Raw genomic sequence first — 26,071 nt, forward strand, 5'->3', positions numbered from 1 at the left:
GCATCTGGCACTTGACATCTGTGAAAGCAAGTAACTGAGCTGAAACACGGCTGCAGTCTGTCACAGGAATCCCCATGCCTCTTAACAGTCAGGTCAGAACAGTGTCATTAAGCCACGATGAAAGATCCACCGAGGCAAGCTGAGTAAGAGCACTAAGCAAAACATCTCCCATGGGGGGGAGCTGAGGTAAAATATTGTGTCTTTCTGGAAGTCAATTTGTTATTCTTGGAACTTGCCATTCCATATTCATGGACAGAACAGTTTCATGGGCCAAGGACATGTGTTTTCTTTCCCTTGCCAGAAGCAGGGGAATTAGATGCTTAGCCCAAGATATGTTGTAGGTATCTTAATGAATCTTCTCTTTTCTCGCCTTCTTTTGAGAAATAACTTTCTGCAGCAGATGGATCCCATTGTGTCTTATGTTTTCATGGTAGATTTCTGTGCTGTCTCCAACATCAGAATGCCTGACTCTCCACAGCAGCAGTGCAGTCAGGGACACTGCCATCTCAGAGACATCACCAGATGTGGGAAAGCACTCAGGATTTTATTCCAGGTGCTCACAGTTCCTCTAGCTTTATCCTTTAATGATAAGCATTCTCTTTCTCTATGAACACTGCAGAGGAGGTTATTCAGCAACAAACACAAAACCAAGCCATGTTTGTTTTCAGTAATTTCCCATCCGTGGGCACTGCCCTTCCCAGCAGCACAAACCATGAGAATGAGTGGTGGGAAACAGCAGTTGGGCCACACAGGTCCCCTGGTTGCCCTTCGGGGGTTTCTCAGCAGGGCTAGCACTGGCAGCACTGTCTGCCCTGCTCCACTCTGGTACAGATGCCCAGTGCAAACTTTCCCTTTGCGTGGTATCTCATAGGTCTGCATACGACGCCCAGCTCCTCGCAGCTGCTTCCATTCGTGTCCTGAGGCTTCCTCGGGTTTGGGGAAGGCCTGGCCTGCAGCCCGCAGCGCACCGTCGCTGCTCTGCTTTTCCCGAGGGCGCAGCCTTCACCTGGCCCCTTTCGCGGAGAAGCGAAGCAGCTGCGCCTGGAGAGCCCCGGAGATGCCCGTGGTAGCCGTGAGCGGCTGCCGCGTTTCCCGCGTAAGGCCGCCGCCCCAGCACGGCCGGGCCGCGCCGCAGCCCTCAGCGCCGGGCACCGAGCCCCGGCGCGGCCGCGCCGCTGCCCTCAGCGCCGGGCACCGAGCCCCGGCGCAGGCCGCGCCGCAGCCCTCAGCGCCGGGCACCGAGCCCCGGCGCGGCCGCTCAGCGCCGGACTGCCGCTCCCGGCGCGCCCCGCGCCTGCCCTCCCCTCAAGATGGCGGCGCCCAGAGGCAGCTCCGGCTCGGACACCGATTCGGACAGCAGCGGCGAGGCGGCAGCACGGCTCCGGGAGGCCGCCTGGGACTGCGCTGCGCAGGCAGCGGCGGTGCGGACGGAGCGGCGGTGCGGTGAGGCTCGGCTCGGCGGCGAGGCTCGGCGGCGTGCCCTACCCTTCCTTGCGCTCTGAGCTCGGCTCCTTCGCAGCTCCTCCTGCCCCGCCACTGTCCCAGCGCAGCGGTGGTCGGGCGGGCCCAGCTCTCGGTCGCGGGGCTGTTTCGGGAGTCCGGGTTGGCTCTGGGAGAGGAGCTCGGCCTGGCCCTGCTGGCGGCCGGTTGTGCCGCGGCGCTGCGCGACCTCTTGCCAGGGCCAGAGCCCTTTCCCGGGCAGGGCGTCTGCTGGGGCCTGGCCGGTGGGAAGCTGCCCCTCAACTCTTTTCCTCGGCAGGCTGGCGCGGATTGCCTTCCAGGCCCGATCCGTTATGCTGCTGAAGCACGTATGCCCGAAGTGAGGCTAAGGAGGGCTCTTTTAAACTTGCCTTTGCTTCTTCCTTTGTCAGGTGGCTCAACAAAGGACCGGTTACAGTCTGCTCAGCCCAGCCTAAGGTATTTTTACTTCTGGTTTCACATACAGGTTTCACTGAAGGGGAAAGATAACGTCTGTTGTGTTTGTGCTCCTTACAGTTAATACTTACTACTAGCAGGGCCTGTTGGGTTTTAGAAATTAGCCCAACCCTAATCTGAAGTGATGCTGAAATCTGGAAAAGGAAATGTGTTAAAGTACATTTCTCATCCCTTGAGCAGTGGGGGGAGATAGAAGTTGAAAACCTATCACTGCTGTCAGTTCCAGCATTAGTTCAGCTGTCAGGAATGTCCCAACTCTGCAAGTGTCCTTATGGAGGGATTAGTACAGCTACATGTTAAAATATATACTTTTCTTCAAAAAATGTTAGAGTTGCAAAGGCAAGCACTCCTAAGCTGGAAAGCAGCAGCTGAGTTAGGAGCCTTGCAGTGCAGCTGCTGCTGTCCTAAGTTTGCAGCTTTTCTCTAGGCTCAGCTTTGAAAGCTGTCAGCCAGGCAAATGAATCAAAGTCACTCTCCTGAAACAGATTTTGCATGAATTGTGGCAGCATACACAGGGACTGTGTCTAAGAGAAGGAGCATCCAGGCACCATGCAGCTATTTCAGTGAGAAAAAGCATTCAGTTACTGTGATGGAAAGGGCTTAATAACATTTACCTGGCTCTTGGGAATGGAACTGTTGCTACTGAGCTGTTTTTCCCTCTTAGCAGTCTTCCATATCAAGTGTGAGCTGATTACTAGAGGCTAGGAGATTTTACAATCCCTTGGCTCCTGTTGGGGTAAGAGCACCAGATGATATCAGCCTTGAAAGAGATAATCATATTCTTACTTTAAACAGGCGTGAGGTGAATGGTCATGGTGATGATGGAAACGAGCTACAGACAACACCAGAGTTCAGAGCACATGTTGCAAAGAAACTGGGAGCAATGCTAGACAGGTATTGGCACACAATCCTAAAGGAGTTTGTTCTGGGGATGTAATGGGTTGGGGCAGATCCCCTCCCCACCACAGGCAGAAATAACGACTCAGACAAACGGATTGCAAAAGTGATGAAAGTTTAAATAGAAAGCAGTGAATGTTACAGAAAACCCAAAGCGCAGTGACAAAGAAAGATCCCATCCCCACCTGAGGGTGCATCCAAAACCCCCAGGGCTCCTTCTTCCCCCTCCCTCTGCTGGGCTAGTCTCAGCTGGCCAGGCCTGAGACTGCCCATCTCCCTGTGGCCTTGGGCCCAATCAGGCCCATGGCCGGGAGATCTCTCCCCCAGTTACCAAGTCTCGGAGAGGGAAGGAAAAAGAAGGAGCCCATGCTTTTGTGTGCTGAAAATGGGAAATTCAGGATCATTTAAAGGCTGTCATGAGAATCTTTCATTTATGCTTATGACCTAAACCAGTGTCTGGTTCAGGCAGTACGCTTCTGGGCTGCCACTGTCTGCCTTTTTTGTGTAAATGTGGCCCTGGGGAGATGGAATTCCTGGTGTTCAGAGCTGGCTTCAGAAATGTTGCCTGTAAGTCATTCCTGTGGCATGTGTTAGTAAGGACACAAGGCATGGTCTGCTTTGGAAATCAGGGAGGTGAGGCAGCCTCACTAACAAAAAGTACCAAGCCATGTGGCATCTCCCTCCAGTCTTGTTTCCTGGGAACACCCAGCCTGGGTTCAGTTTGTGCCACCCTCTCTAAGCTCTGCCTGGGCTCTTCTGTTTAGCTTCATCACCGTCATGAAGGACTCGTCAGAATCTTCCCAAACTGTGCAGCAGTCTGACTCTGCAGATGATGGTGAGTGCCAGCCACAGCCACTCTGGCTGCTTGGTGAGGTTATTCAGTGGTGAGGAGTGGGATGGATCCTGGCTGGTGCCAGCTGCACACCCAGGTAAGCATTTGCAGCAGAAGAATTTCTCTTGGTAACCCTGAAGGCTGTTCCTGGGAAGCTGTTATCTTTGTGCCCTAAGTCCTCCCAGACAATCCCAAATAATTACTGCCAAGCACTGTGGCAAGGCATTGACAACAGTGAGGCTTCCCAGGGAAGGGCTGTTGGTTTGCTTTCACCTCTGGGTTACTTTGTGGCTAAAATCCTCCTTTGCCTCTTTCAGGCTTTCGCCTCTTCTCCTCTTCTGTCCCCGGAGACTCTGGGGCATCACCACCTCGCCCCGCAGCAAGGAGACAGCCCTCCAGCTCCAGGTGAGTAGGCTCAGTTGCTCTGTTCCCCAGGCACTCCTGCACCCCACACTGCAGAGGCAGCTGGGACTCTGGCAAGGGAGGCAGGTGAGAAGTGTGTGTTTGTGACTTCAACACTGACTGGGGCAGATTTTGTGTTTGTTTCTGTTAGTGCTGGGGAACTAGAAATATTAGTATGAGTTCTTCCCTCCTAGTGTGTGTGAAGAATGCTTTGGCCTTCAGCCTGGGTAAATGCTAAGTGCAGGCTAACTCTGCAGGCCCAGGGCCTCTGGAGTGTTTCCCAGGTGTTCTCTCAGGTTATTCTGCTATCTGTGCTGAATCCAGGGCAAACATGTAACAGTGCTTCCTTTTGTTACCTTTCCAGTGACACAGACAGTGACCTAGAGTGGCAAAGGTACCAAGAGGCTGCTGTATCAGCCACAGACATTCTGAAGCAAAGTGCTTTTCCTGCACTGTCCCAGAATTCCAGACAGGATCACAGTCAGTGTGATGTGGAGCACAGCCAGAAAATAAAGAAGAAAAAGAAGATCAAAGGAGAAAACAATGTTCAGGGGAAAATAATAGACCCAGCAGAGGGTGATCAGATCGGCAGAGGTTTGCCACAGCTAGTGTCTGGAAATGATCAGCCTGAGAGAGAGGACAGCAGATATGCAGAGAGCTCAGTACTGGCAGGTGGTGTGAAGAAGAAAAAGAAGAAGAAGAAGAAAAGAGAATGAAGATTTCTCTTTGCAAAGTGCAGGCAATGGTGAGGGGTGAAGGAGACTGAAACACCCCTTAACAACCAGAGCTGCAGATGAGGGAAAATTAATTGGCAAAGCTGCTGTTCTGAAAGCTCAGTGGCCTGAAAGTCTGATGAAGTGACCTCCTGTGTTGTTGGCATCCCTGGGGGAAGCAGCATTGTTCTCCCAGCACAGCAGCTCTCTGCACTGCTGCTTGTGTAGGCCCAATGTAAGAGGACTGAACCCTGAGCACAGCCTTGCGTGGCAGAGGGATGTAATCAGAGCTACATCTCTCCCAGCCTGTTCCTTCACACCATGAAACCAAACCTTGTATCCTGGAGAAAATATATGATGATTGGAATTTGGTTTACATGGCAACAGGTGATCAACTCCTTTATCTCTTTATCTTCTAGATGCCTACTAAGAATATCTCCAGCCTGTGGGAGACTCATTTACCAAAAGCATCCTGCCAGACAGCAGGGCTGCCTTGGGTTTTTTCCCTATGATCATCATAACAATCTGTTGTTGAAACCCCCCTGTTACTAATCTCTCTGTAATCTGCACCTCTCCAGGGCCTCTGAATATAAGCAGAGAGGGCAGTGAGCTTATTTCAGCACTGTTAGAAGTAGGCAGTGCTGTTCACTGCCTGTTGAAATTTCTTTTGTGTATGTTGAAATTTCTTTTCATATTTAGGTTTTTCAAGGCATTTGTTGTTATTAAATTCTGCTACACTACCAGCCTAACCTGGTAGGTTTTGTACCACGTTGGCTTTCTTGCTGTATTCAGATGGCTCCCCTGGCAGAAAGATGGCTGAAGATGGCTCTTGAGTTGCTTGGTGATCAGTGCTGGATTACTACAGGAAGGATTTAAGCCTGACTTAAAAGTTACTGTGTTTCAGTTGTGATTTCAGCTAACTGTGACTTTGCCCCTGTGAACTGCAGGGGTTTGGGAGGGTTCAGTGTGGCTCTTACCCTTTCATATTTCAGTTCCAGTATTTCAGGAAAGTGCCTGTTACTGGGTGTTGGAAGCATAAAGACTGGAACTGGAAACCATAACTTGCTGGTAAGCATCTAGGTCTGAGCCAGACACTGCTGCTGGGTGAAGGCCCAGCTGTCTGTGTCCTGGGTTATCACAGCCTGGTCTCACAAGCCCTTGCCCCCAGAGAAGGTCTGATATGGACTGTCCTGGGTTAACCCAGCCTGCTCTCACACACCTGTGTGTGTATTTGCAACTGGGAGATAGGAACCAATGCTAGGAGAACATTCCCAGAGAATATAGGTATTTGAGTTAGGCTCTGATGTTTGATGGTATCTGTAGAAAGCTCTTGTCACTAAAAACTGTAATGGACATCTGCAGTTCTGAAATGTCCAGATACGGTAACTAAAGAGTTCCCTCTTGAGCTCCCTTGTGTCTCAACCTTGCAAGAGTCTTGAACTTGTTCTAATTTCAAGGCTTTTCAGCCATTTCACAGCTGAAAGAAGAGTCACAAAGCCTAAACTGGGGCTTTGTTCGTGTCAGTTACAATCATTTATGTGAATGTTGAGAGTAAATAGAGAAGAGAGGAATAATTAGGAGCTATGAAAGTAGATCCTTAGGACTAAGCCCCTTCACTTCGTGCAAGCTAGACTCTTAAGTCCCAGGGGAATTCTTTGCATGTCAAGAGCTGCAGTATCTAGCCTGCAAGGGAGCTAGGAGTGAACCGTGTTCTGTCAGGTGAATGCAAAGGGACACCCTTGCACGGAGCAGCTGCAGTCTGGGGGGGCATGGAAACCTCCCAGCTGCTCTGCAGAGTCAGGGAGTGGTGAGTGCCATCCCCTGACTCCTGGAATCCCCATGGTTCATGGTAGAAAACTGGAGTCTCCTTGCTGCTGTTGAACTTTAATTTGTTATCTGCATTTAAAACAAAGCAGAGCTATATCAAAAATAACCAAGCCATTTCCACTGGGACAGCATGATTTTAGAGCAGGTCATTTGGGACTGGGACTGCTTGGGATTTCTGTGTTTAAAAGATTTGTAGCTTGTAGTCAGTGATCCCATACTGGCAGGTTTGTGCCAAGCTGTTCCTGAATCTGTTTCTGGATTTCATTGAAAAATCAGGAACCAAATTCTCTCCTCTTCCCCTTGCCTCCAAGGAGTACTCAGTGGAGCTTCATTACAGCAAAGGAGGCGAGTACTGGAGAGGTGGTGTCCCTTCTTTGGCAGCTCAGCCTTGCTCTGTCCTGCATGGCTTGGTCTGCTGTTGGCAGGCTTGTACAGGCCCAGCTTGATGAGGAGCTAAGCAAAGTCCAAGTCCCAGTCACACCCTGGCATTTTTTACCACATAGCATTCAGGTCCCTGTCTTGGTGGGACTCCTTGGCCAGCCACAGAAGGACATCTGGTCGTTCTGAGCTGGCTTGTGAGGTTTGCTTGGGTTTTTTAGGGGGCAGTGGATTGTAGCAGTGCCAGCATCATCTTTCCTTGGCTTCTGTCTTGAGCCAGGGACATCTCCCACGGAGGAAGCTGAGGAAGGGATTTGTGCAAGGCGGCAGGGGCTGGAGGTCAGCTGGGCACAGCAGCCTCTCCCTCCTGTGAGGCAGTGGTGACAGTGATGGCAAACACAGCTGGAGCTGCACCTGACAGGTTGGTCATGGCAGTCGCCCTGGAGCCAGCTGTCTTGGTTACTGAGTGGAGGATGCCATCTGGGTGGAGATGAAGGTCTCGATGACATTGTGAGTGGATGGCAGCAGCTGGCTGTGGCTGTTGGTGGAGTCAGAGTTTTGGTACAGCACCAGGCTGCTGGAGGACACTGTCAAAGGCACAAGCAGAAGTTAAGTACACATTGTCACTGCAGTCCCCTTACGTGTGCACGTTTCCAGCACGACTGAGCTCTCCTGGCACAGGGGCACAGCATCTTTTCCTCTCTTGTGTGCCATTATATACCTCGCTGAGGTCCACAGCTAATCTTGAAAACCTTGAGGGTGACAACCTTCAGAGCTCAGTTGTGAGGATTCCAGACAGTTGTTGATGTCCTAGCTCATCCTTAAAACCAGTAAAATCCAACTGGACTCTTTTAATGAGGGGCTTGTGGGCTTTTGAGACCTAAAAAGTGCCCACAGGGCTGGACACTCCTGCACACTGATTTTTGTCAATATTTTTAAGGTTATTTTCCTCTCTAGATTCTGAAGAAGGGTCCCCTTTCCACTGCCTGGCTTCACACAGACTGTGCTCTGAATCTTCTCCCTGTACCAGCTGTTCCACACCCCTGAGACACTGGTGGAGCCCTCTCAGAGAACCGTGAGCCCCAGTGACCATTTTCTACCTGGATCTTACAGCGCTGGCGAGAGAAACTTAGGTAATAAGCGGTTTAAGATCATAGTGGCTGCTGCTCTTACCAGCAGGGCTGGAGGTGAGGCGAGGGCCTGGCTGAAGGTGCTGGATGGTTGTGTCCTGGCTCTGTAGATGTATCGTGGGTGCCTGTGACACTGGCGTGTGCATCCCAGACTCTGTGTGGGTCTCCGAGTCGGGTGTGAATGCCTATGGAAAAGAAAGTCAACAGTGCCTGGTTTCTGCATCCCTCCTAACGGGCACAAGAGAAGAGTGAGCAGGTGCAGTTTCCAAGGAGATGAAACCTCCTTGACAGTGCAGTGCAGAGCCTTCAGTATTGCAGCTGGTACCAGCAGGGTGAGGAGATAAGAAAGGTCATCCTGCTGGGATGCCATCGACCCCACCCCCCAAAGCTCTGATAAGCAAGGAGCTGCCTGCAGACTGGTGCAGCTGAAGGTGGGGGAACAAAGGCTTGTGCTGAAGGCTGTTACCTGTTTAGTTGGTGTCAGGTTGGTCAGGGTGCTGAGGTTGGCTGTGTCTGTGATCACCATGGTCTGTGGCAAGAGGCCTGTGTGTGTGTACTGGGCCACCTCAGACTTGGGGCCATAGAGAGCTGGGCAGAGAGAAAACAAGATCAGGTGGGTGCTGAAGCTCTGCAGAGACTGCTCTGCCTGATTGGTTCTCATGCCTGGGCACCTGCTGTCTGCCTCCAGAACTTGGGGGTGGAGGCATGGAGAGATGAAAGCAACAGGAAAGGAATTTCATAATTGGAGCAGCAATGACAGAAGGAAGGCAGAGTGCTGCTAGGCCAGGGAGCCAGCAGGGGCTTTTGTGCTGCTCACCTGAGCAAGTGGGGCCATGCTCTTACCGTGAGGGTTCTGTATCTGGGCCATGGTAGCCATGAAGGGGCTCTGGTTGATGTGGCTCTGGACTTGCTGCATGAGGGGCTGCTGGTAGGATGGGTGCAGTTGCTGGGAGAACTGGACAGGCTGCAGGGTAGTGAGGCTGCTCCCCATGCTGTTTATTACAGGTACGCTCTGTGGCTGGGTTGAGGCCAGGCCTGAAAAACAGGGACTGATGACAGCAATGTCACACACTATAGGAGGAGTGTGGCTGCTCTGCAACAGAGGTGTCTGAAACAGGCATTGTGGCAGGCCTGTCACTGCAGGGTAAACATGGATCCTGCTTTTCAGGTGTTCTGTTTGTTATCTGTGATTTAGAATAGATTTCATGCATGTGAAAACAATGAGGGAGTGAGCAAAATGCATAAGGCAGCCAGGTACCAGAAAGCCACCTCTGATTTCCAGTGTTCTTCTGTGTGTCTCTGTATACCAGTATAGCTCATTTCCCAGTTTAGTGGTAGCCTAGGGTTCCACTGGGGAGGCCATGCTCAGAGGTGAACTCAAAGCATCATCTCAGTGTCCAGTTCATTTTGTTCTTTTTTTCACCCACCCCTTGGCAGCAGAGAGAGTCATGCTGCAGCTGTCCAGCCACACGGAGAGGAATCTAAGCTCGTTTTGCTTGGGCTGACAACGATGGAATTTGGACCAGTGAGAAAGAGGTAGAAAGTTTCACACGTTGCTCCCCATTTCCTACAACTGTCCAGAGTCTGTTCCTGTAAAGCAGCACTGAAAGATTTCCACCACGTGGAAGTCTCTCTCTATTTGTTGTTTGGACAGCATTAGAATCCATATCATAATCCTAGGTACCAAGGAGGAAGTGGAAATTAGCTCACAGCTGTCACCAGGGAACAAAGCAAGGTCTCTTTCTTCCTGGGAAGGAAGCATGAGAGGAGAGTGCAGGCTTTATTTTTCCTTATCTAGTGAGATGCACTTTGGCAGTAGATTAGCCCTTGGAATGAAAGCTCATGCTAGTCCAGAAAAGCTGTCCAAGGGAAACAGATAAACCCCAGGAACTACTGCAGTGCCTTCCAAAGGATCTCTGCTGCTCTTGGCAGCAAGGAGAATAGGATGTTTTGTCTTTCAGGCACTCTGAACATGCTTCAGTTTTCATGGCTTTAAGGAAGCACTACATTTATGTTTGGGAAGATGCAGAACAGCAAAGAGAGACCAAAACATTAGCACAGGAATACATTGCACAAGTGCCTTGCTTTTAGGATGTGTGTGGGGGTGTAACTTAATTCCAAAGTGAATAAGGAATATCTGTCCCTAATTCCCTTGGTGCTTGGAGGAGTGCTGCTGAAGATCCTTGGTGTTTGTGACAGTCTCCCAAGGGGTGTATCACTGCCAGCTTAGTGCCTTTGTCTCTGGAAATGAGTCAGGGAACTCCCAGATGCACAGGGAGCTCCTTATCTGAATCCCCATAAGCTGAGTCAGTGCAGGAGGCTACTCACCTATCACCAGGGTGGAGGCTCCTGTGTTGGTGAATGCTGGTGCTAGGGAGGAGGTCTCACCCGCTCCAATTGCCATTACCCCTGGCAGTGATGCCATGATAAGGTTTTGAGTTTGCTGGCTCAGTGTGTGTGGATTTTGCTCTATGCTGTGCAGGGCAGTCAAGGTGCTGACAGGAGGGAGAGTTCCTCCAGGAGCTGAGACCTGTGTGAGAGGAGGATGGTGAAAATGCCATCTGCAGCACACTGAGTATGGCAAGTCTCAAAGCTGTGACAAATGTCCTCTGCCTTCTTCCTGCCTGCTCTCTTCCCTTGTGAACTGGAAAGACCCCCACATTTGCTGGCTTGCAGTTTCCCTCTGCTCATCAGTTACCTGGCAGAGGTCAGCTGGTGAATGCTAAGAGTGAGTCTTTGCTGATTTAATTCTCCTGAGAGTCCTAGGGGTTTTACAGACAGGAATGAGATCAGTCACCTTATGTTCTCTACAGGGAAAGTTCATCATCTGCTTTACAACTGGGGAGGAGGAGGAGGGTGCTCTGAGAAGTGAAGAGCCTCAGGTAATTTGATACAGCAGTTTTAGCTGCAGACTTCAGCACAGAATCCAGGAGCTGCACTTCTCCATCTTTTCCTCTGACAAATGCCTGCAATTTCCCTTGCTCTTAGCACTGCCTTTAAATGGCCAGTGAGTTTTTGGACTGGGATGTTGAAAAGGATTGCTGGAAAATTCCCTTAGACCTTTCCTCTCACACTATGTGTTTTTCAGGCCACCATGCTTGGCAGTTGTTCCCTGATGTTTCAGAGGAATGGTACCTGGCAGAACAGGACTGTTCTGTGCTTCTGTGCCTTGGCTGATTCAGCCTGTCCCTGAGAAATTTAATAACTCAACTGTTTCCTTAACCTCTAGAATGAACCAGGGAACTTGTGCCTGTGCTCTGATGGGATTTTGAGTCTGCAAAGCCCTGGAAAGACCTGCAGTGGAACAGCAAAATGCATTCTAATGGTTCAGAGGCTCATAGGATGTTAGGGGTTGGAAGGGACCCCTGAAGATCATAGAGTCCAAGCCCCCTGCCAGAGCAGGACCATAGAATCCGGCACAGGCCACACAGGAATGAATCCAGATGGGGATGGAAAGTCTCCAGAGAAGGAGACTCCACAACCTCTCTGGGCAGCCTGTTCCTGGGATCTGTGACCCTCACAGTGAAGAAGTTCCTCCTCTTGTTGAGGTGGAACCTCCTGTGCTGTAGTTTCTATCCATTGCCCCTTGTCCTGTCACAGGGTGCAACTGAGCAGAGCCTGGCCCCTCCCTCGTGACCCCCAGCCCTCAGATATTTATAGGCATTTATTAAATCCCCTCTCAGTCTTCTCATCTCTTCTCTGGTTGGGCTGAGAAAGTTCATTGCTTTGTGTTAGGCCCTTTTCTCCTCCCCCTCAGATGAAAGGCTCTAAGGAATCTTTAGTAAGCACTGACAGGTTAAGCAGTGGGACCAATCACCTTGGTACCAATTTTAGGAACAGCCACAGAAGATTTTCAGCACCTCATGAAAGACTTTTTCTCTTCAGGAAGAGAGCAGCAAGCCAATAAAGTGAGTGACTGACAATAGTCAAATCATACTTCTGCATAGTGAGCTTTGCCTCTGGCCAGTGAGCACCAATGCAAACTTCTGGTAGCTGTTTCCCTGCAAGGGACCATGTGTGAGCTGAGCACTGCTGATTGTGGGAGAAGGTGTAGCCAAATCTCCAAAGGAGATGTGCTTTGAGAAGGCAGATTGCTGCAGTCTGGGTACCCGGTGCACGTCTCAGGGGTACTTGCTACATGCAGGCTGCTGGGCTCAGCCTTCAGAGCTGTACGTGTGGGTCACTGCTCTGCTCATCCCACTGGGGGCTGAGTTCAAATGAGAGGTGGAGAGAATGGTTTCCAGGGAAGAAGGAAATCATCCCTTGAGCTCAGCTGTTTTCACAAGAGGCTGCTGTGATCATGAGAAATGGCTCCACTTGCTTTTATGCTCATCCTGCCCCCCAGCAGCAGTCTGGAGGGCGCCTGTGTCCCAGGACTGCTCGTGTTCCGTGCTCAGTGCAAAGTGGCTGTGCAATATCTCTGTGAGAAGGTGGCTTGAAGAGTTTTCTAGGAAAATCTAATTCTGAATAGTCCATGTTGTAACCATGGGCAGAGGATCTGACATACTCCACTCACCAGAACTGAAAGTACTTACCAGCTTAGTGTCTGTGCTCAGTAGGTTCTGGCTGGGCTCCAGTCCAGGGGGAGAAACCTGATGCAGGATGGTTTGGGTGGTCACCATGGAACTGTTCCCGTGGTGGCTGCTGCTGGGGGATTCTGCCTCACTGGCTGGCTGCTGGTTGTACCTCACCCCTGCATCACAACAGGAAGGAAACTGGTTGTCAAAAACAAGAAACTGAGAAGCTTTGGCAAGTGCTAAGTTCAGTTCCCTGTGCAGGTGCTTGGGTGTTTGAGGCAGAGACAAGGGAGCCAGAACAGGCATTCTCAGCCCTCTGCAACTTGGTGCAGTTGCTCCCTCAGGTACTAAGGCATGGCTGTGTGTGCTGCAGAGAGTAAACTGGGCTCACGGGGAGCCACCCTTCGGGATGTGGGTTTCGAGTGGAGAGAATCTCAGCAAGATCCTTCCAGGGTGAGAGCCATTACCAGCTCTCTTTGGGTGGAGAATGAGCTTTCCTGATGCCTGGGGACTGGCCCACAGGGTCAGCTGGTGCTGGTGTGGATTGCAAAGGGTAGGAGGTGCCACGAATGGACACGCAATGGCAGCTGGGGGATGACCCCTTGAGAAGGGATTCCTGCCTGCCAACTTTGAGCGAGTGCAGGATGTCAAAGAGTGAGGGAGGAGATGTAGCTGAAGGTGTTATGCTGAGCTTTGTCCCCCTGCAGTTCTGGCTGCTTTCCTCAGTCGGGGGCAGCCTCTCGCTGTGGCCCGTGCTCTGCCCTCCCACCAAGTCTGCTTTTTCTACCTGTGGGTTCCCCTTCCTAAAGGGGTGGGCTTAGGGTCACCCGCAGCTTTGCCGGTGCTCCCCGAGGTTGTTTCTTACCGTGAACTTTGCTGGGTGAGAGCGCGGGCGGCGGCTGGAGGGAGGAGGAGCTGTGCGGGGTCAGCGCGGGAGCTGGGGCGGGTTGCGGGGCGCTGAAGGTATCCATGGCCAGCTTGTGCCGGAACGCCTCCTCCTTCCGACGGTTCGCAAACCAGTTGTAAACCCGCACCTCCGTCACCAGGTTGGAGCCCAGGCCCTGGGCCTGCGATGGGGAAACGCCTCTCTGAATGCACTCCGCTCTGCCGGGGGAAGCAGAAGAGCCTTGCAGAGCTGGGCTTGGGGCGCAGCGAGTGCACGGCCCCGGCGGGGCTCTGCTCTGGCACGCTGTGGCAGGACCTGCCGGCTGCAGCAGGCAGGAGACGTGGCTGGGCCTCTGTGGGCAGCGAGTGCTCCTCTGTGGCATGTCACTCAAACGTGGGTAGTCTTAGTGGTGACCTCTGCTGCTGTACTGCTGGCTGGCCTCAGTGCTAGCAAACACCGGAGAGCACAGAGGCCTTGCCGTGCCCCCGCTGCCCGCCGTGCCCCCGCTGCCCGCCGTGCCCCCGCTGCCCGCCGTGCCCCCGCTGCCCGCCGTGCCCCCGCTGCCCGCCGTGCCCCCGCTGCCCGCCGTGCCCCCGCTGCCCCAAGCCACACACCAGTTTTACCTGTTGCACTCTTCCACCAGTGCCTCTCGCTCTTCTTTGCTGGGGTTTTTTTGTCTCTCGTAGGCTTGGAACAGGATCTGTTGTGAGGCAGGACCCCACTTAAAGCGATTTCTTCTTCCTTTCTTGGTGGGCAGGTCATCTCCCATGGGCTCCTCTGTCAGGATACCCTGGCCAGCATGTGTGAATTCTGCAGGCACAAAGGGGTGAGGGAGTTTGCTTTCTGGAAGCAGGCCCAGTGCAGCTTACCCTTGGAGAACATCTTGTACAAGACAAGAGGGCTGAATCTAAATGGAGTGGGAAGGAAGTTCCCTAATCTGATGGACCTGTGCTTTCTCCTGCATGCGTTGCATCTCTGCTCCTCCCTTGCAGTAGTGAAAGCAAGGGCAGCTAAGTTTAAAGTAGGCAGGGCTGGAATCCTGCTTTCCAAAACCCAACTGTCCCCTTTTACTTGCAACCAACCAGTACAAAATGAAGTGAGGCCTGTTCCAGTCAGGCTCCTGGATGCAGGACTGCAAGCTGCAGGGGTGATTCCTATTGCCTGTGACAAAGGGGCTTAGAGGGCCAGAGGTGAAAGTCCACAGTGGATTTCTGCACAGTGCTTTTATGGCAGCCTGCTGCTTTCTGTAGCTTGAGCAACTGTTCAGCTGAAACTGCTGAGTCTGGGGATGGGTGCAGAGCTAACTGCACACAGAGAGCATTAGTTGCTTCTCTTTAGCCAGAGTGTGGGGTGGGTGACTGCAGGTGCTTCACAAGGAAGTGTTTTCCCATGTGCTCTTCGGTTCACCTCGCCACTGAATGCTGGCCTAGACTTCCCTGCCACAAGTGGCTTTTCCTTCCAGTTTTTGTTGGCTGGGATTAGCAGGGGAGAGCAGAGGGCTTTATGTAAATGAGATGGGAGAGCAGTCGCTGCCATACTTACGCTGCGCCACCTCTCGCTGCTTGCGGACATACCAGGTGTAGAGGGCTGCCCTTTTCTGGGTCTTCATGGGAGTGCCCTTGTTGAGGTGTTGTGAGAGGTGAGATTGGTTCAGACCAGTAGTGTCCACCACCTCACGCTGAGGGATGTTGTGCTGCTGGAGGTAGGATTTCACCATCTTTGCTACTCGCCAGGGGTCCTCTCTGGAAGGAGCAGAAAACACTTCTCAGCATAGAGAGATACAAGACCTGCACACAGCAGAGCTGGGTTCCAAGGAAGTGCATCAATACCTTCTGAGGTGCACCCTGCAACCACCACTGCATGTGGTGGGGCTGGGCTGTTAACTGGTTGCATCAGGGAAGGCTGTTTCCCAGTGTGGTACCTTGTTTGGTTCTGACTCTGCACTCAGGGGAAAACAACAGCTGCAGTGCTGGCTTCCTTAGGACTGTTCTCTGTAGGCACCTGGATCTGTCCTTAGAAGGGGACTGGTTCTGAAGGGAACTTCCCAATGCATGGACATGGTCTCTGCTACCTGTACTCATTTGATTATAAGGCTCTGGGCTGTTCTGTCTACACAGCAATCATCTGTAAATGACACAAGTGCTGACCAGGGGTGTGAGCAAGGATGAAGCTTTCTGCTGGGAGGGAACATGAGTGGGAAGCATACGTGGCTGCTGGTGAGAAGTGGTATGAGGAGGGAAGTGACACTGCATTTCAGTGTTCAGGTGGATGGTTTATGACTACAGATCTCCTTCTCACAGTTGACATCTCTTTTTCCATTCCCTGCTTAGCTTTTCTTCTCTCTTTCTCCCTCCCTTTCTTTAAGGCAGAGGTGCTTGGTATTCTAGGAAGTACTTCTATGACATTCATCGTGGTATTAGGCTGAACCTGGCTCATGCCCTGATTCCAGCCCAGGCTGGGTTGCCTTGCAGTGATTCAAGAACTGAAAACAGGCTTTCATCACACTGTTGCATGGGAGCTATGTGTGCACAGGTACACACCAAGCTATCCAGGATGATGTTGTTGCACCTCTGCCGGACAAGCCACTCAAGCTTCTAAATGCAATACAGACCAACAGGCAAACCACTCATTCCTCTGGGGCAGCAGCTGAGGGAACTGACCTGTTTGAGACCCACTCAGTATTTGAGAAGCTAATCTGATTTCATAAGAGATGTGAATCTCTGACATTTAGGGTCTCCAGATAGAATATTGATGAGGGCTCCTAAGGAAAATAGAACACATGACTGTGGCTTCTTTGAGTGTATTGATTTCATCAGAGCTCAGCATGACGGTGGAAACAGAAAGGTGTGAGACCAGGCAGTCTACATCCCAACAGTGCAGGAGCCTCTCTGCAGAAAAAGCTTAGGTTCAGTTTCACCAGAGAGCATCCTTCTGTATTCTGTGTGTGAAATGCCTGCTGGAAGTGGCTGCATGCTGCAGGTGTGGCATCACCGCCAGCACCAGCATCCACGGAGCAACCCAGGGGAAAAGGGATCTAGGATTGCTTGGAAACTGTCACAAGAGCACACAGGGCTGAGCAACAGGCAACAGCTCATTGCTTTGTTGACTCAGGAGGTTGCCAGAGGCTGCACAGTGATAAGGAGGACGAAGTCCACACCTGTTCTCTCAGAACAAACACCCTTATCTCTGCTCCCCTGCATCCCCTCTCTCAGTGGCTGGGTAGTCCAAGGAGCAAGCTCTGCTGCAGTTAAAGTGTGACAGGGACACTGTCTGTTACAGCTTGCTGAAGAACCTGCTCTCTTAAAATAGGAACATTTGCTTATCTTTCTGATGGGACACTTGCTAGACAGGCTGCTGTTTTCTAGCTTCTTTCCTTAGCCATCTTGGTCTTTCAGAAGCTTCAAACCAGGCTGAACTTACAAAAGCTTTTCTTCCCTTGGTGTGGTGGGTTTGGTTGTTTGGTTTTTTTTTCTTCTACTGCTGTCAGAACCAGGGCCCAGGCTCAAACCTTTGTACTCTTGATAGTCTGTCCAGCACCTGCACCTTGAGTTCATTACACAAGGAGAAAAGACTCAGACTTGGAAAGTCTGGTCTCTTAGATTCAAGCTGTGGCTCAGATGGAAAGAGGAAGGACTGTGATATCTCTGATGGAAACCTCTGTTATGTCTCCATTTCCTCCCTGCACCACAGTCAGTCCCTTTGGTCTCCCCTGTGGAGACCCTCACTTCTTTATGGCAGGAATAAAGCAGGAAGTATCTGTGAGTCTGTTCTCACAGTGACTAAACCCCTGTGTTTTTTCTTTCCTTTGAGACAAAGCAGGGAGCTTTGTGAGGCACAGCAGTGCAGGGGACTCCTGACACAGTGTGACTTCACAGGGCAGTTGCATGAGCTCCTAGCTAATCTGGAGGTTGGCAGAGGCCAGGCTGTAACACCAGGGCAGCAACTCCTCCTGGCCTCAGGCTGCCCCACAGCACAGATAGCAGCTGGCCAGCTGAACCCTCACATGAACCACTGCCCAGGTGCAGGTTCCACCTGCAGAGCCTTCACCCTTGACTAGGACAACAGAAATTGCAGCCTTCACTCTGCCACTGGTAATAAGACTGTCATTGACTAACAGAGGGTAGTATTTCACCCTGAACAAGTTCTCCTGGTTGTAGCTGCACTAAAATCTCAGTGCTTCAGTGAGTCAGAACTGTGGAAATGGCTCTGCCTTGCCCAGGCTCTCCTTCTCTACCTCCCACCTGGTTTTTCTGTTTTTCACCTCCCTTGTCTCCCCAGATGCAAGCTGTGTCACTCTCTTGTCCTCCAAGGACTAATCTCTTTCTCCAACTTCTCACACAGTTTTAGTTCCTTCTTCCTAAGTCTTGCTCTCTGCTGCTTCTTGCCCCCTCTCCTTGGCTCATCTCAGCCACAGGGGCCTGGGTCCCCTTTCCATGCCAGCTTCCCATTTTCTTAGTTCTGAGGTCACTTTTTAAGGGCGTTTTCACCTCCCTTTTGTTACCTGAACAATAAGTAACCCAGGTAGTTAGTTATAAACTCAAAGGGAACAAGAGGCTGGTTGATAATTTATAGCAACATCTCAAATTTAAATGGAAAGTAAATATCAAGTTGTTAGCATTAAAGAAAACCCATTCCAGAGAGCTGGAGATGCAACATTCAGGGGACCTTCTCCCTCCTTCACTCTTCCTGACTTTCCTTTTGTTCCTTTCTCTCGCCTCCTCTTCCTCATTCTCTCTGTCTCTCCTTTTCTTCTTTCTCAGGCAAAAGAAGCCTTCATTTCCTTGAGGTGGGTTCTGAATTGCTGCTTTGGACCAGACCTTGCTTAAACAGAGGTTCAGAGCTGTGAAGTACTCAGGACCATCCTCTGGCCCTTTCCTCTGGAGCCTGCTAGACAACCCTGACCGGTGTCAGTGCACAGCCTGGAGCTGGGCTAAGCAGAGAGCAGGGAAGGTAAGACCACAGGGCTCCTTTCTGCTGAACTTGGCCTGTTTTATATGTGAAATGAAAGGGGTGTGGCAGCTTCATCTCCAGATTCCCCATCCAGAGCCATTCTTGCATGGGGGAAAGCCTGGACCTGTGTCGTTACAGCTTTGTTTTTCCCTCATGGAAAACATGCTTTTATCCCTGCCTCCAGGGAAAATCTGCAGCTCATCTCCATTTCTCTCTTTCCTAATGGAACTTCCACCTCTTGCCCAGCAGGTGAAATGTCCTTGTACCCCTCTCCATTTGCTGTACCTGTGCTGCTGTGATCTGCCCCTTCACCCAGGAAAGCCTCTCTGCCTTCTGCTCTGGGGAAGTGACTGCACACAGCTCAGTTCTATATTCCTTATCATGACACAGTCTGCTTTCTGCAGGAGTGATCTGGAAAGAGTGTTACTAAACCTGTAGATGCATGGAAGATCAGTGGACAGCTGAGGGGACAGAATGAAACTGTGCTGGTTCTTTACCAGAGAAACCTTTGGCTGAACTGCCTTTAGCATCTTTTTTTGTGCTGTGGGCACAAAATCTAATCAATGCCCACAGGTGCCCCTGGTTGTGTGGGTGTATCTTCTCCACACCCTGTTTCACTCAGCTTTGACTGGTGCTTTCCAAACTGTAGCTTTGCCTTTAGTGGTGCTATAAGGACACACTTGGTCTCTTGGTGCTGTCATTTCTATCCTTTCCAGCTCCTGGAAAGCCCAGCAAGGGACAGTTTTCCGAGTCTGCTTCACAAGCAGTGGCTGCAGTTACCACACAGCCTTTCTTGTATCACTAAAGCTGCCCATGAGTCAAGCTCTTTTAAAATGTGGTCTGCAGTCTCAGACCAGGAGTTGCTGAGTGCCAAAGAGGTTCCTGCCTGATGGCATGAGTGCCTCCATTGGGTTCTGAGTCTGAAATCCTCCTGCAGGTGCCCAGGTGGATTTGCAAGCATTGAGGTTCTGCAGGGAATCCCTGGGCATGGAGGTTCTTGCCTGCCTTCCTTTTACTAATTGCTAGGAGTAATTTCTCAGCCTGCTCTGCCCTGTCTGACAGTATTTAATACTAGTTTAAGGATTTAAGGCATCTATTAATGGAAAGGTAAGTTCTTAAAGTGAAAAACTTTCTGCTTACCTATTACCAAGCCTTGCCACTGGTTCAGAGTTTGGAACAGACTCTCAGACATACAGGGTTTTTTTTCCCAGTCTTTGACCAGAAATTTGAACCATGTCAACACAGACTTCCTACTGTTTCCATTTTACCTTGACTGGTTTTGATCTGTTCTTCCCTAAGCATACTCCTGGTTTGTTTGTGAAACAAAGGCTCCTGGCTCCCTCATCCTGTCCTCAGCGGCAGAAGTGAACTGCTCTGTCCTGTGGTACAGGGGACTGGTGTTTCAGAGCAAAGCTTTGCAATTAAGACTCAGTATGAGGCTTAGGAAATCCTTGTTCTTGCTTAGTCCCCTCTGTGCTATCTTAGGGCTTTGGGGACGTCATAGAATGTCCCTGTACCTCAGTGCCATTTGGAAATGGGAATGCTGCTTGGATGGATGCATGGAGAGATGGAAGGCATTGATATCACAGGCTTGCAAAAGAGGTGAGACTTGTGCTGAGGCTGGCAGTGAGCACAGGGAAGGCTGGAAGCAAGCTCCTAGAAAGTCAGGGAGGGTCAGAAGGAAGAATTCATGCCGAAGTGAGGGTGGCAGGAAAGAATTCCCTGCATCCATGTGTCCTTAGATCACAGCAGGTGGCATTCATTAGAGAATGGGATAGAGCCAGGTGCTCTTCTTCAGCTTCCATGGCTTCCCTTGTGCAGAGATACCTGATCAGAAGTTAATGATCAAAAAGCATATCAGGGTCTTTTAATCTATAAATTTATAAGACAAAAGAGAAATAATAAAGCCATTGGATAATTAGTAACTAGCCAGGGCCCGCCCGGTGCCACTGGGCTCAAACTACCCCAAGACCTGTACGCAGACTCAGGAAGATGAGAAGGAGACAAAGATGAGGGGGAGAAAAAGAGTGGAAGAGAGGAAGAATTAGCCAGGACAACAACAAAATGGGAGTAATAGCAGAGACAGAAGTGAAGAGAGAAGGGAAACGAGCTAAAGGGAGCAGAGGAGACTGAAAGTCGTGACAGAGCTGGAAGTGGGAGACAGACTGGGCCAGACTGCATTGCTGGGGATGTTTCCCCACCCAGGTAAGAGCTGATCCTGTGGATTTTCCTCTGTTGGGTACTGCAGAGTCATCAACTCCCATTCTGCATGGGAGCTTTCTTCTAAGTAGTCAGAGTGAATGCTAACTCTTGTCCTGCTGCTTCTCAAGCTGTAGCCTTTGGTAGGGGTATTTGATGTTTGCTTGTTGTGACTCTTGATGTTCATTTCCTTGGCACACAAAGGCAGCAATCAGCTGGCCTGAGTTCTCTAGGTGTGTTTTAGTTCTAGTGAAGATTATAAACACAGGATGTTGCTGCTGCATCTTTTTGTCTTTGATCACCTCGTCATTGCAAAATGCCACCAGAGCAGATGCACAGGATCTGGTTCTCTTGCAATAGACAGGTTGGATGGGGATGGTCCTCACCTGGACAGACCTCTTAGGTCTCTTGTGGGAATTGTGTCCCAGCAAGAATCCCAACTGGAAATCCTGGTGAATGCTTCTCAAGCCTATTGTGAGGCTTACTGGTTCAGGGAACTTTTCCTGGCTTTTGATCTCCAAAATGCTTGCATGCAAAGGCAAATCGGTGTGGCAGTAAAACCTGTAAACAATTACAGGTGCTGCATGTGGGCTTCCTACTTGTGTCAAGCAGTGGGTGGGAGAAGCAGAGTGTTTTAACCTCCATGTGTATTTGGTGTGTGCTCTTTCTACAAGAAAAATACCTTCTGCAGTCAGGAGACTTTAGCACTCGTGAGAACGACAAAAACAAGCCCTCTTGGTTTGTCTTTGGCCAATAATCTTTAGCAAACCCCAGTGAAATTAAGAGTATTACTCTCCTTAAATACAGTGGGGAAGCATTGCAGCTTCACTTCACCATAGATCCTCACTGGAAAAGAGTGACCAGATTTTGTTTTCCTTTATTTATGTTGGGTTTTTGGTTTTTTCCCTTATGACTGAAATTGTGAATCACATGGAAACTTCCAAGCCTAAATCCTGACATTCAGAGAGAAGCTGTGGCCGTATGAGCACATCATGTAGGTGATGAGGCTCCATGGCTGCCTTCATGCATTTTAAGTGAGAGGAAAGGAAAGTCTGAGCCTTTATCAATAATTTGGGGATGTTTTGGGGCTTCTAGTCATGGCATGGATGGAGACTGTGAGCAGCTAGATCAGCTGTGAATACCAGGGACACTAATCAGAAGGAGAAAGGAAAAGAGAATTAGAGGGAGAGCACAGGAAAGCAGCAAAGAGGAGCAGCAAATCTGTCCTTACTGTAATAGTCTTTCCACCACAGCCTTCTGGTGAGCAGCCTCCTCAGGGCTCAAGTTTTCCAGCTCCTTCATGATTGGAGGGGTAAATTCCTCCCCGTCGTCAGAGGTTTCATCCTCGGAGAGCCGGGAGTCGGCGGCTCCGTTGGGCAGGGTGTGGATGTCAGGACAGGGCTCCCCTTTCTCGCCCTGCAGGGCGCTGATGGCGCGCTGGCTCTCGCTCTGCAGCGCGTAGGGTTCCGCCTCGCTCAGCGCCTTGATCAGGGTCTCCTTGGTTAGCCCTGACTCCAGCAGCGCTCCCAGCAGCTCCACTTGAAGATGACTCAGCTTCGAGACCATGGTCTTCAGGCTGGTGTCTCTTGGCGCTGGATTTCAGGTGGCTCTGCCTCCAGCCTTCCCTACACCATGTTCCCGAGGTAACGGCGCCCGACTGTCAGCGGAGCGGGCGCCGCGCAGCCTCCCGCCTTCACACCCCCCAAAAAAAGCAAAATACAAAATTGAGCCACTTCAGACCCCCCACGACTGTCCTGAGCCAGTGCTGATAAAGGGACCCTTGGCTATCTGTTTACATTGGAGCAATGTAAATTCTCCAAGGTTCATATTTATCTGTGTGCTTAGTAAGTTACTGAACTTTGGACTTCAGCACTGCAGCAGCAGTTCACAAAGTACAGAGGGAGAGAAGGCAGGGGGAGGGGGAAAGGGAGGGAAGCAGAGGAGAGAAGGAGAGCAGAATGAAGGGGTAGATGGTTTGCAGCATGTAAAAGTAAGCTGTGGACAGAAAACCAGGAAAAGGAGGACAGAGGTGTGGCTGAGTGCTGGCCCCGCTAGCTCTCGAGCAAGGAGCAGGTATGGTACCCAAAGGAAGAGCTGTGCCAGGCCACAAGTGGCTCCAGAGCGGCTGCTGCCCGTGGGGAGATTGCAGAGCTCCAGCAGTGGCGAGACTCAGCTGGGCTCAGCCCTTGCCAAAGACTCTGGGCTGAGAGAAAGCCACCCTGGCAGCTCTGCTAGCCCTTGTGCAACCCCTCAGCTGGGCAGTACAGGCTTATGCCAAGGTAGCAGAGTCATAGGATGTTCTGGAGCTCCAGCTGACTTCTGTGGCACAGCATCAAGTGTTCCACAATGGTTTTCAGTCTGGCTGTGGCTTGCTGGGTACCTTGACATGCAAATGCTAGCACCTCCACTATAGCTTGCTGCAGTCATTGCATAACTGATGATCAGGAGCATTGTATCCACATAGCCTGGGGGGGATTACAGGACTTGCCCCTCTCAGTTTGTGATTCAAGCACATGATAAAGAACAGCCCAGGGGATTGGTTCACACTGAAGTCCCTGCCCTGGCATCAGTTGCCCTGCTTCTTCTGGAGAGTGCTCTGGGCAGGCTTGTGGTTACCATTTACCACCTACCTCCAGTCCCTCTTGATACCAGCCCTGCTCTGAGGTTCTGCTCCCTCCTGTTGGGTGACTTCCTCAAACCTGCTCAGTAGCTCAGCTGGAGTCACGTAGTGTAGTTCTCAGGGAGTCCTTATGACTGAATTGTCTTTTCTGGTCTTGATATGAATGCATCTATCTACTTTGAGTGACTAAATGAGGGAGTACCTTGATGCACACATGTGGAGCATCTCATGCAGACAATCCCTTCTGTGTGATCACCAGGTGCAGGATGTAAGCCTGCTGTCTCCAAGGGGGTTCCCTAGGGGCAGCTGTTGGTCTCTTCATTTGCTCCCATTAAGCCTAAGCTAAGAGGAGCCTGAGTAATGTCCCAAGACAATGCTGCAGTGACCTTGGCCCCTGCTTTCCCTGTATGGGCACCATTAGCCATGCTCTCCAGGCTCCTGCCACAACCTGCTAAGTCAGCAACTGAAGGGCAGAGCTCCTCTGCAGCTTGGACCCCCTCCTCCCTGCACTAGGGCTGCTGCTTTCAGCCAGGGTAGCTGTTAACTGTTAGCTTTGGCTTCTGGTAGCCTCTGCACTCCCAGTACCAGGTCCCCTCGCTGCAGTGAGTGAACAAAGCTCAGACTGGCTTTGTGTGGTTAAACAGAAGTAACAATTTACATTTCACTTATGACATTCTCATGTGAACATCAATGGAAAAAAGATGTCTTTAGTTTCTGATTTCACCCCCACTCAGGTTATGTAAAGACTGGTGAGCTTTTTTGGCATTCTTCTACCAATGTTTGATACAATTTCTGTGCATTTTATTTTAATACAGTTTTAATACAGTTTTCCTTACTCCTCACCCCCCCAGGTAGGGACGCCAACAGTACTGGCTGGTAACTGCCAACTGGGATGACAGCATCCACTCAGGACTTTGTAGTTTCTGCAGGACATCTCTTTCTAATTCAAAGGCTTTGCAGGTTGTGGGCCTCCTGCAAAAGGTGACAAGCTTCTGTCATTCTTTGGCGTTGTGGTTTCTGTTACCTGAAGTAAGATGGGAAAGCGACCGCTGTTGTTGTTTGTGTCCAGTCTGGTCTGCAAGTATACAGCACCTGCTGAAGGCTGGAGCAGGGGTGAGGACCCCAGCCACTAAGTTTAGACAAAGAACGTCAATATTTGTCAAGGGGAACTCTAAAGAGAAGGAAATCAGGGGATTCCTTCTGCACCCAGACGTCCTCTTGCTTCTGCCTGCCTTAAAGACCCTCAGCTACAGGGGCTTTTGAAACAGCCTGTCTTGAAACCTGTGAGCTCTGAAGTCCAGGAGCCCAGACATGAAAATCTGATGGTGTGTTAGGACCTCTCTGAACGCTACAACTGGATGCCACATGGAAAAATGCTTAGCCCATTATGGAAACCTTGCAAATGATGAGAAAGAGGTAAATATTCTCTCTGACTCTGTCCTGAGGGGGTAAGGGGAAAGGAATTATTGTCTGTTGGCCAGAATTGTCCATTTCAAGCTGCAGGAGGCTGGACAAGTAAGCAAAGGGGAGGTCAGTTTCTACACTGTCAGCTTTCCCTGTAACCTGCCAGACTGTGCTAGTGAATGGCTCAGCACCCATCAAGTGTTTCAGGTTCCTCAGTGCAGGAAAACCAGCAAGTTCATTGGTGTCTCCTAAATGCTGGAAATTGAACTCTTGGGAAGCAGGAAGCAGCCTCCTGCTGCACATTAGACACCACTCCTCCTTATACCCTGGCACCCAGCTCTGCAGACTTTTGGAGTCTCAGTTAAACTGAATCTGAAGTGTACCAAACATTAAGGACTGGCCTGGGTGCAGAGCTAGCAGGCATGGTGTGCTAACAGGTTTAAATCACTGTCTGTCTCTCTCACCACAGTCCCCTTCCTGGCTAGGAAACAAGCTTGTGTCCTTCTGACCCATGACTTCCCCCTGCACTTACTCACTGCTCCTACCATCAGGGTAGGGATGAAAGCCGAGAGCAGGAGCAGCTCTGGTGTTAATGAAGGAACTTCCCACTAGGTGGTAGTGAAGAGAACAGTGTCCCAGCGCACAGCTCCGCTCTTTCTACCGAGGAGAATTCCACAGGGATCCCCTAAACAACAACCTAGCCTGGCCCCGAGCGTGGCTCTGAGTCAAAACTCGATGTTTTTTGTCTTCTCTTTCTGTACCTGTTGATGCTGTTTGTTCCTCCCAAACCAGTCAGCACTGTCATGTCCTTTGCTGAAAGGTGAAGCGTCTACATGGAGCTGCCCTTGTTCTCTGTGCACCTCCATTGCAGCAGAATCAAGATGTGGTTGGCTGAATGTCATCTCATGCCATTTAAGCACTTTGGAGGTGAGGACTCTCTCTAGCAAGCACTTTCAAGTTGATTTTTCTCCACCATGTTTGCTTTTGGGAGCTCCCCTGGTTTTGAAATAGCTTGACAGGTCTAAGTCATGTATCAGTCTGCAGCAAAGGCTCCAGACAGGGCAGGCAGTTTGGAAGGACTGTGTAATGCTAGTGTGAACTGCCACTGGAATTCAGAGTAAAGCTCTCTTGTATGTCCAGAGAAAGACAAAAGAGATGCTGAGAGAATTACATGGGGAATACCAGGAATGCTCCAGCTTACCATAAAAGCAGGCACTGGCTCTGTAAGGAGGAACAAACTTCTCCTGTGAATTCATCCCACTGCTACCCTGCAGAGACAGAGCAATCCCACAGCAGCATTTGGCAGTCTAGTTACAAAGCTGAGATGCTGAAAGAGATTACAGTTTAATTGCTCATCAACTATAAATCATTTGTGCCAAAT

At 50.7% G+C, this 26,071-nt stretch overlaps 2 protein-coding genes across 2 annotated transcripts; one reads left to right on the top strand and one right to left on the bottom strand.

Annotated features, from left to right (window-relative positions):
• Positions 1-1,303: 1,303 nt before the first annotated feature.
• On the top strand, positions 1,304-20,885 carry C25H12orf43 (chromosome 25 C12orf43 homolog). The gene is made up of 7 exons (XM_054173237.1): positions 1,304-1,443; positions 1,872-1,917; positions 2,731-2,829; positions 3,597-3,667; positions 3,982-4,069; positions 4,431-5,166; positions 18,278-20,885. Exons 1-6 carry the CDS (start codon positions 1,311-1,313, stop codon positions 4,780-4,782), a joined length of 789 nt encoding a protein of 262 aa, XP_054029212.1. The 5' UTR covers positions 1,304-1,310; the 3' UTR covers positions 4,783-5,166; positions 18,278-20,885.
• HNF1A (HNF1 homeobox A) lies at positions 6,575-24,084 on the bottom strand. The gene is given in 10 exon segments (XM_054173236.1): positions 6,575-7,571; positions 8,158-8,307; positions 8,568-8,702; positions 8,958-9,149; positions 10,443-10,644; positions 12,650-12,807; positions 13,497-13,735; positions 14,141-14,327; positions 15,060-15,259; positions 21,898-24,084. Coding segments are annotated over 10 exon segments (1,926 nt in total). The 5' UTR covers positions 22,233-24,084; the 3' UTR covers positions 6,575-7,443.
• Between the last annotated feature and the right edge of the window lie 1,987 nt (positions 24,085-26,071).

This window comes from Dryobates pubescens, chromosome 25, assembly GCF_014839835.1.
Source record: "Dryobates pubescens isolate bDryPub1 chromosome 25, bDryPub1.pri, whole genome shotgun sequence".
Lineage (NCBI taxonomy): Eukaryota > Metazoa > Chordata > Aves > Piciformes > Picidae > Dryobates > Dryobates pubescens.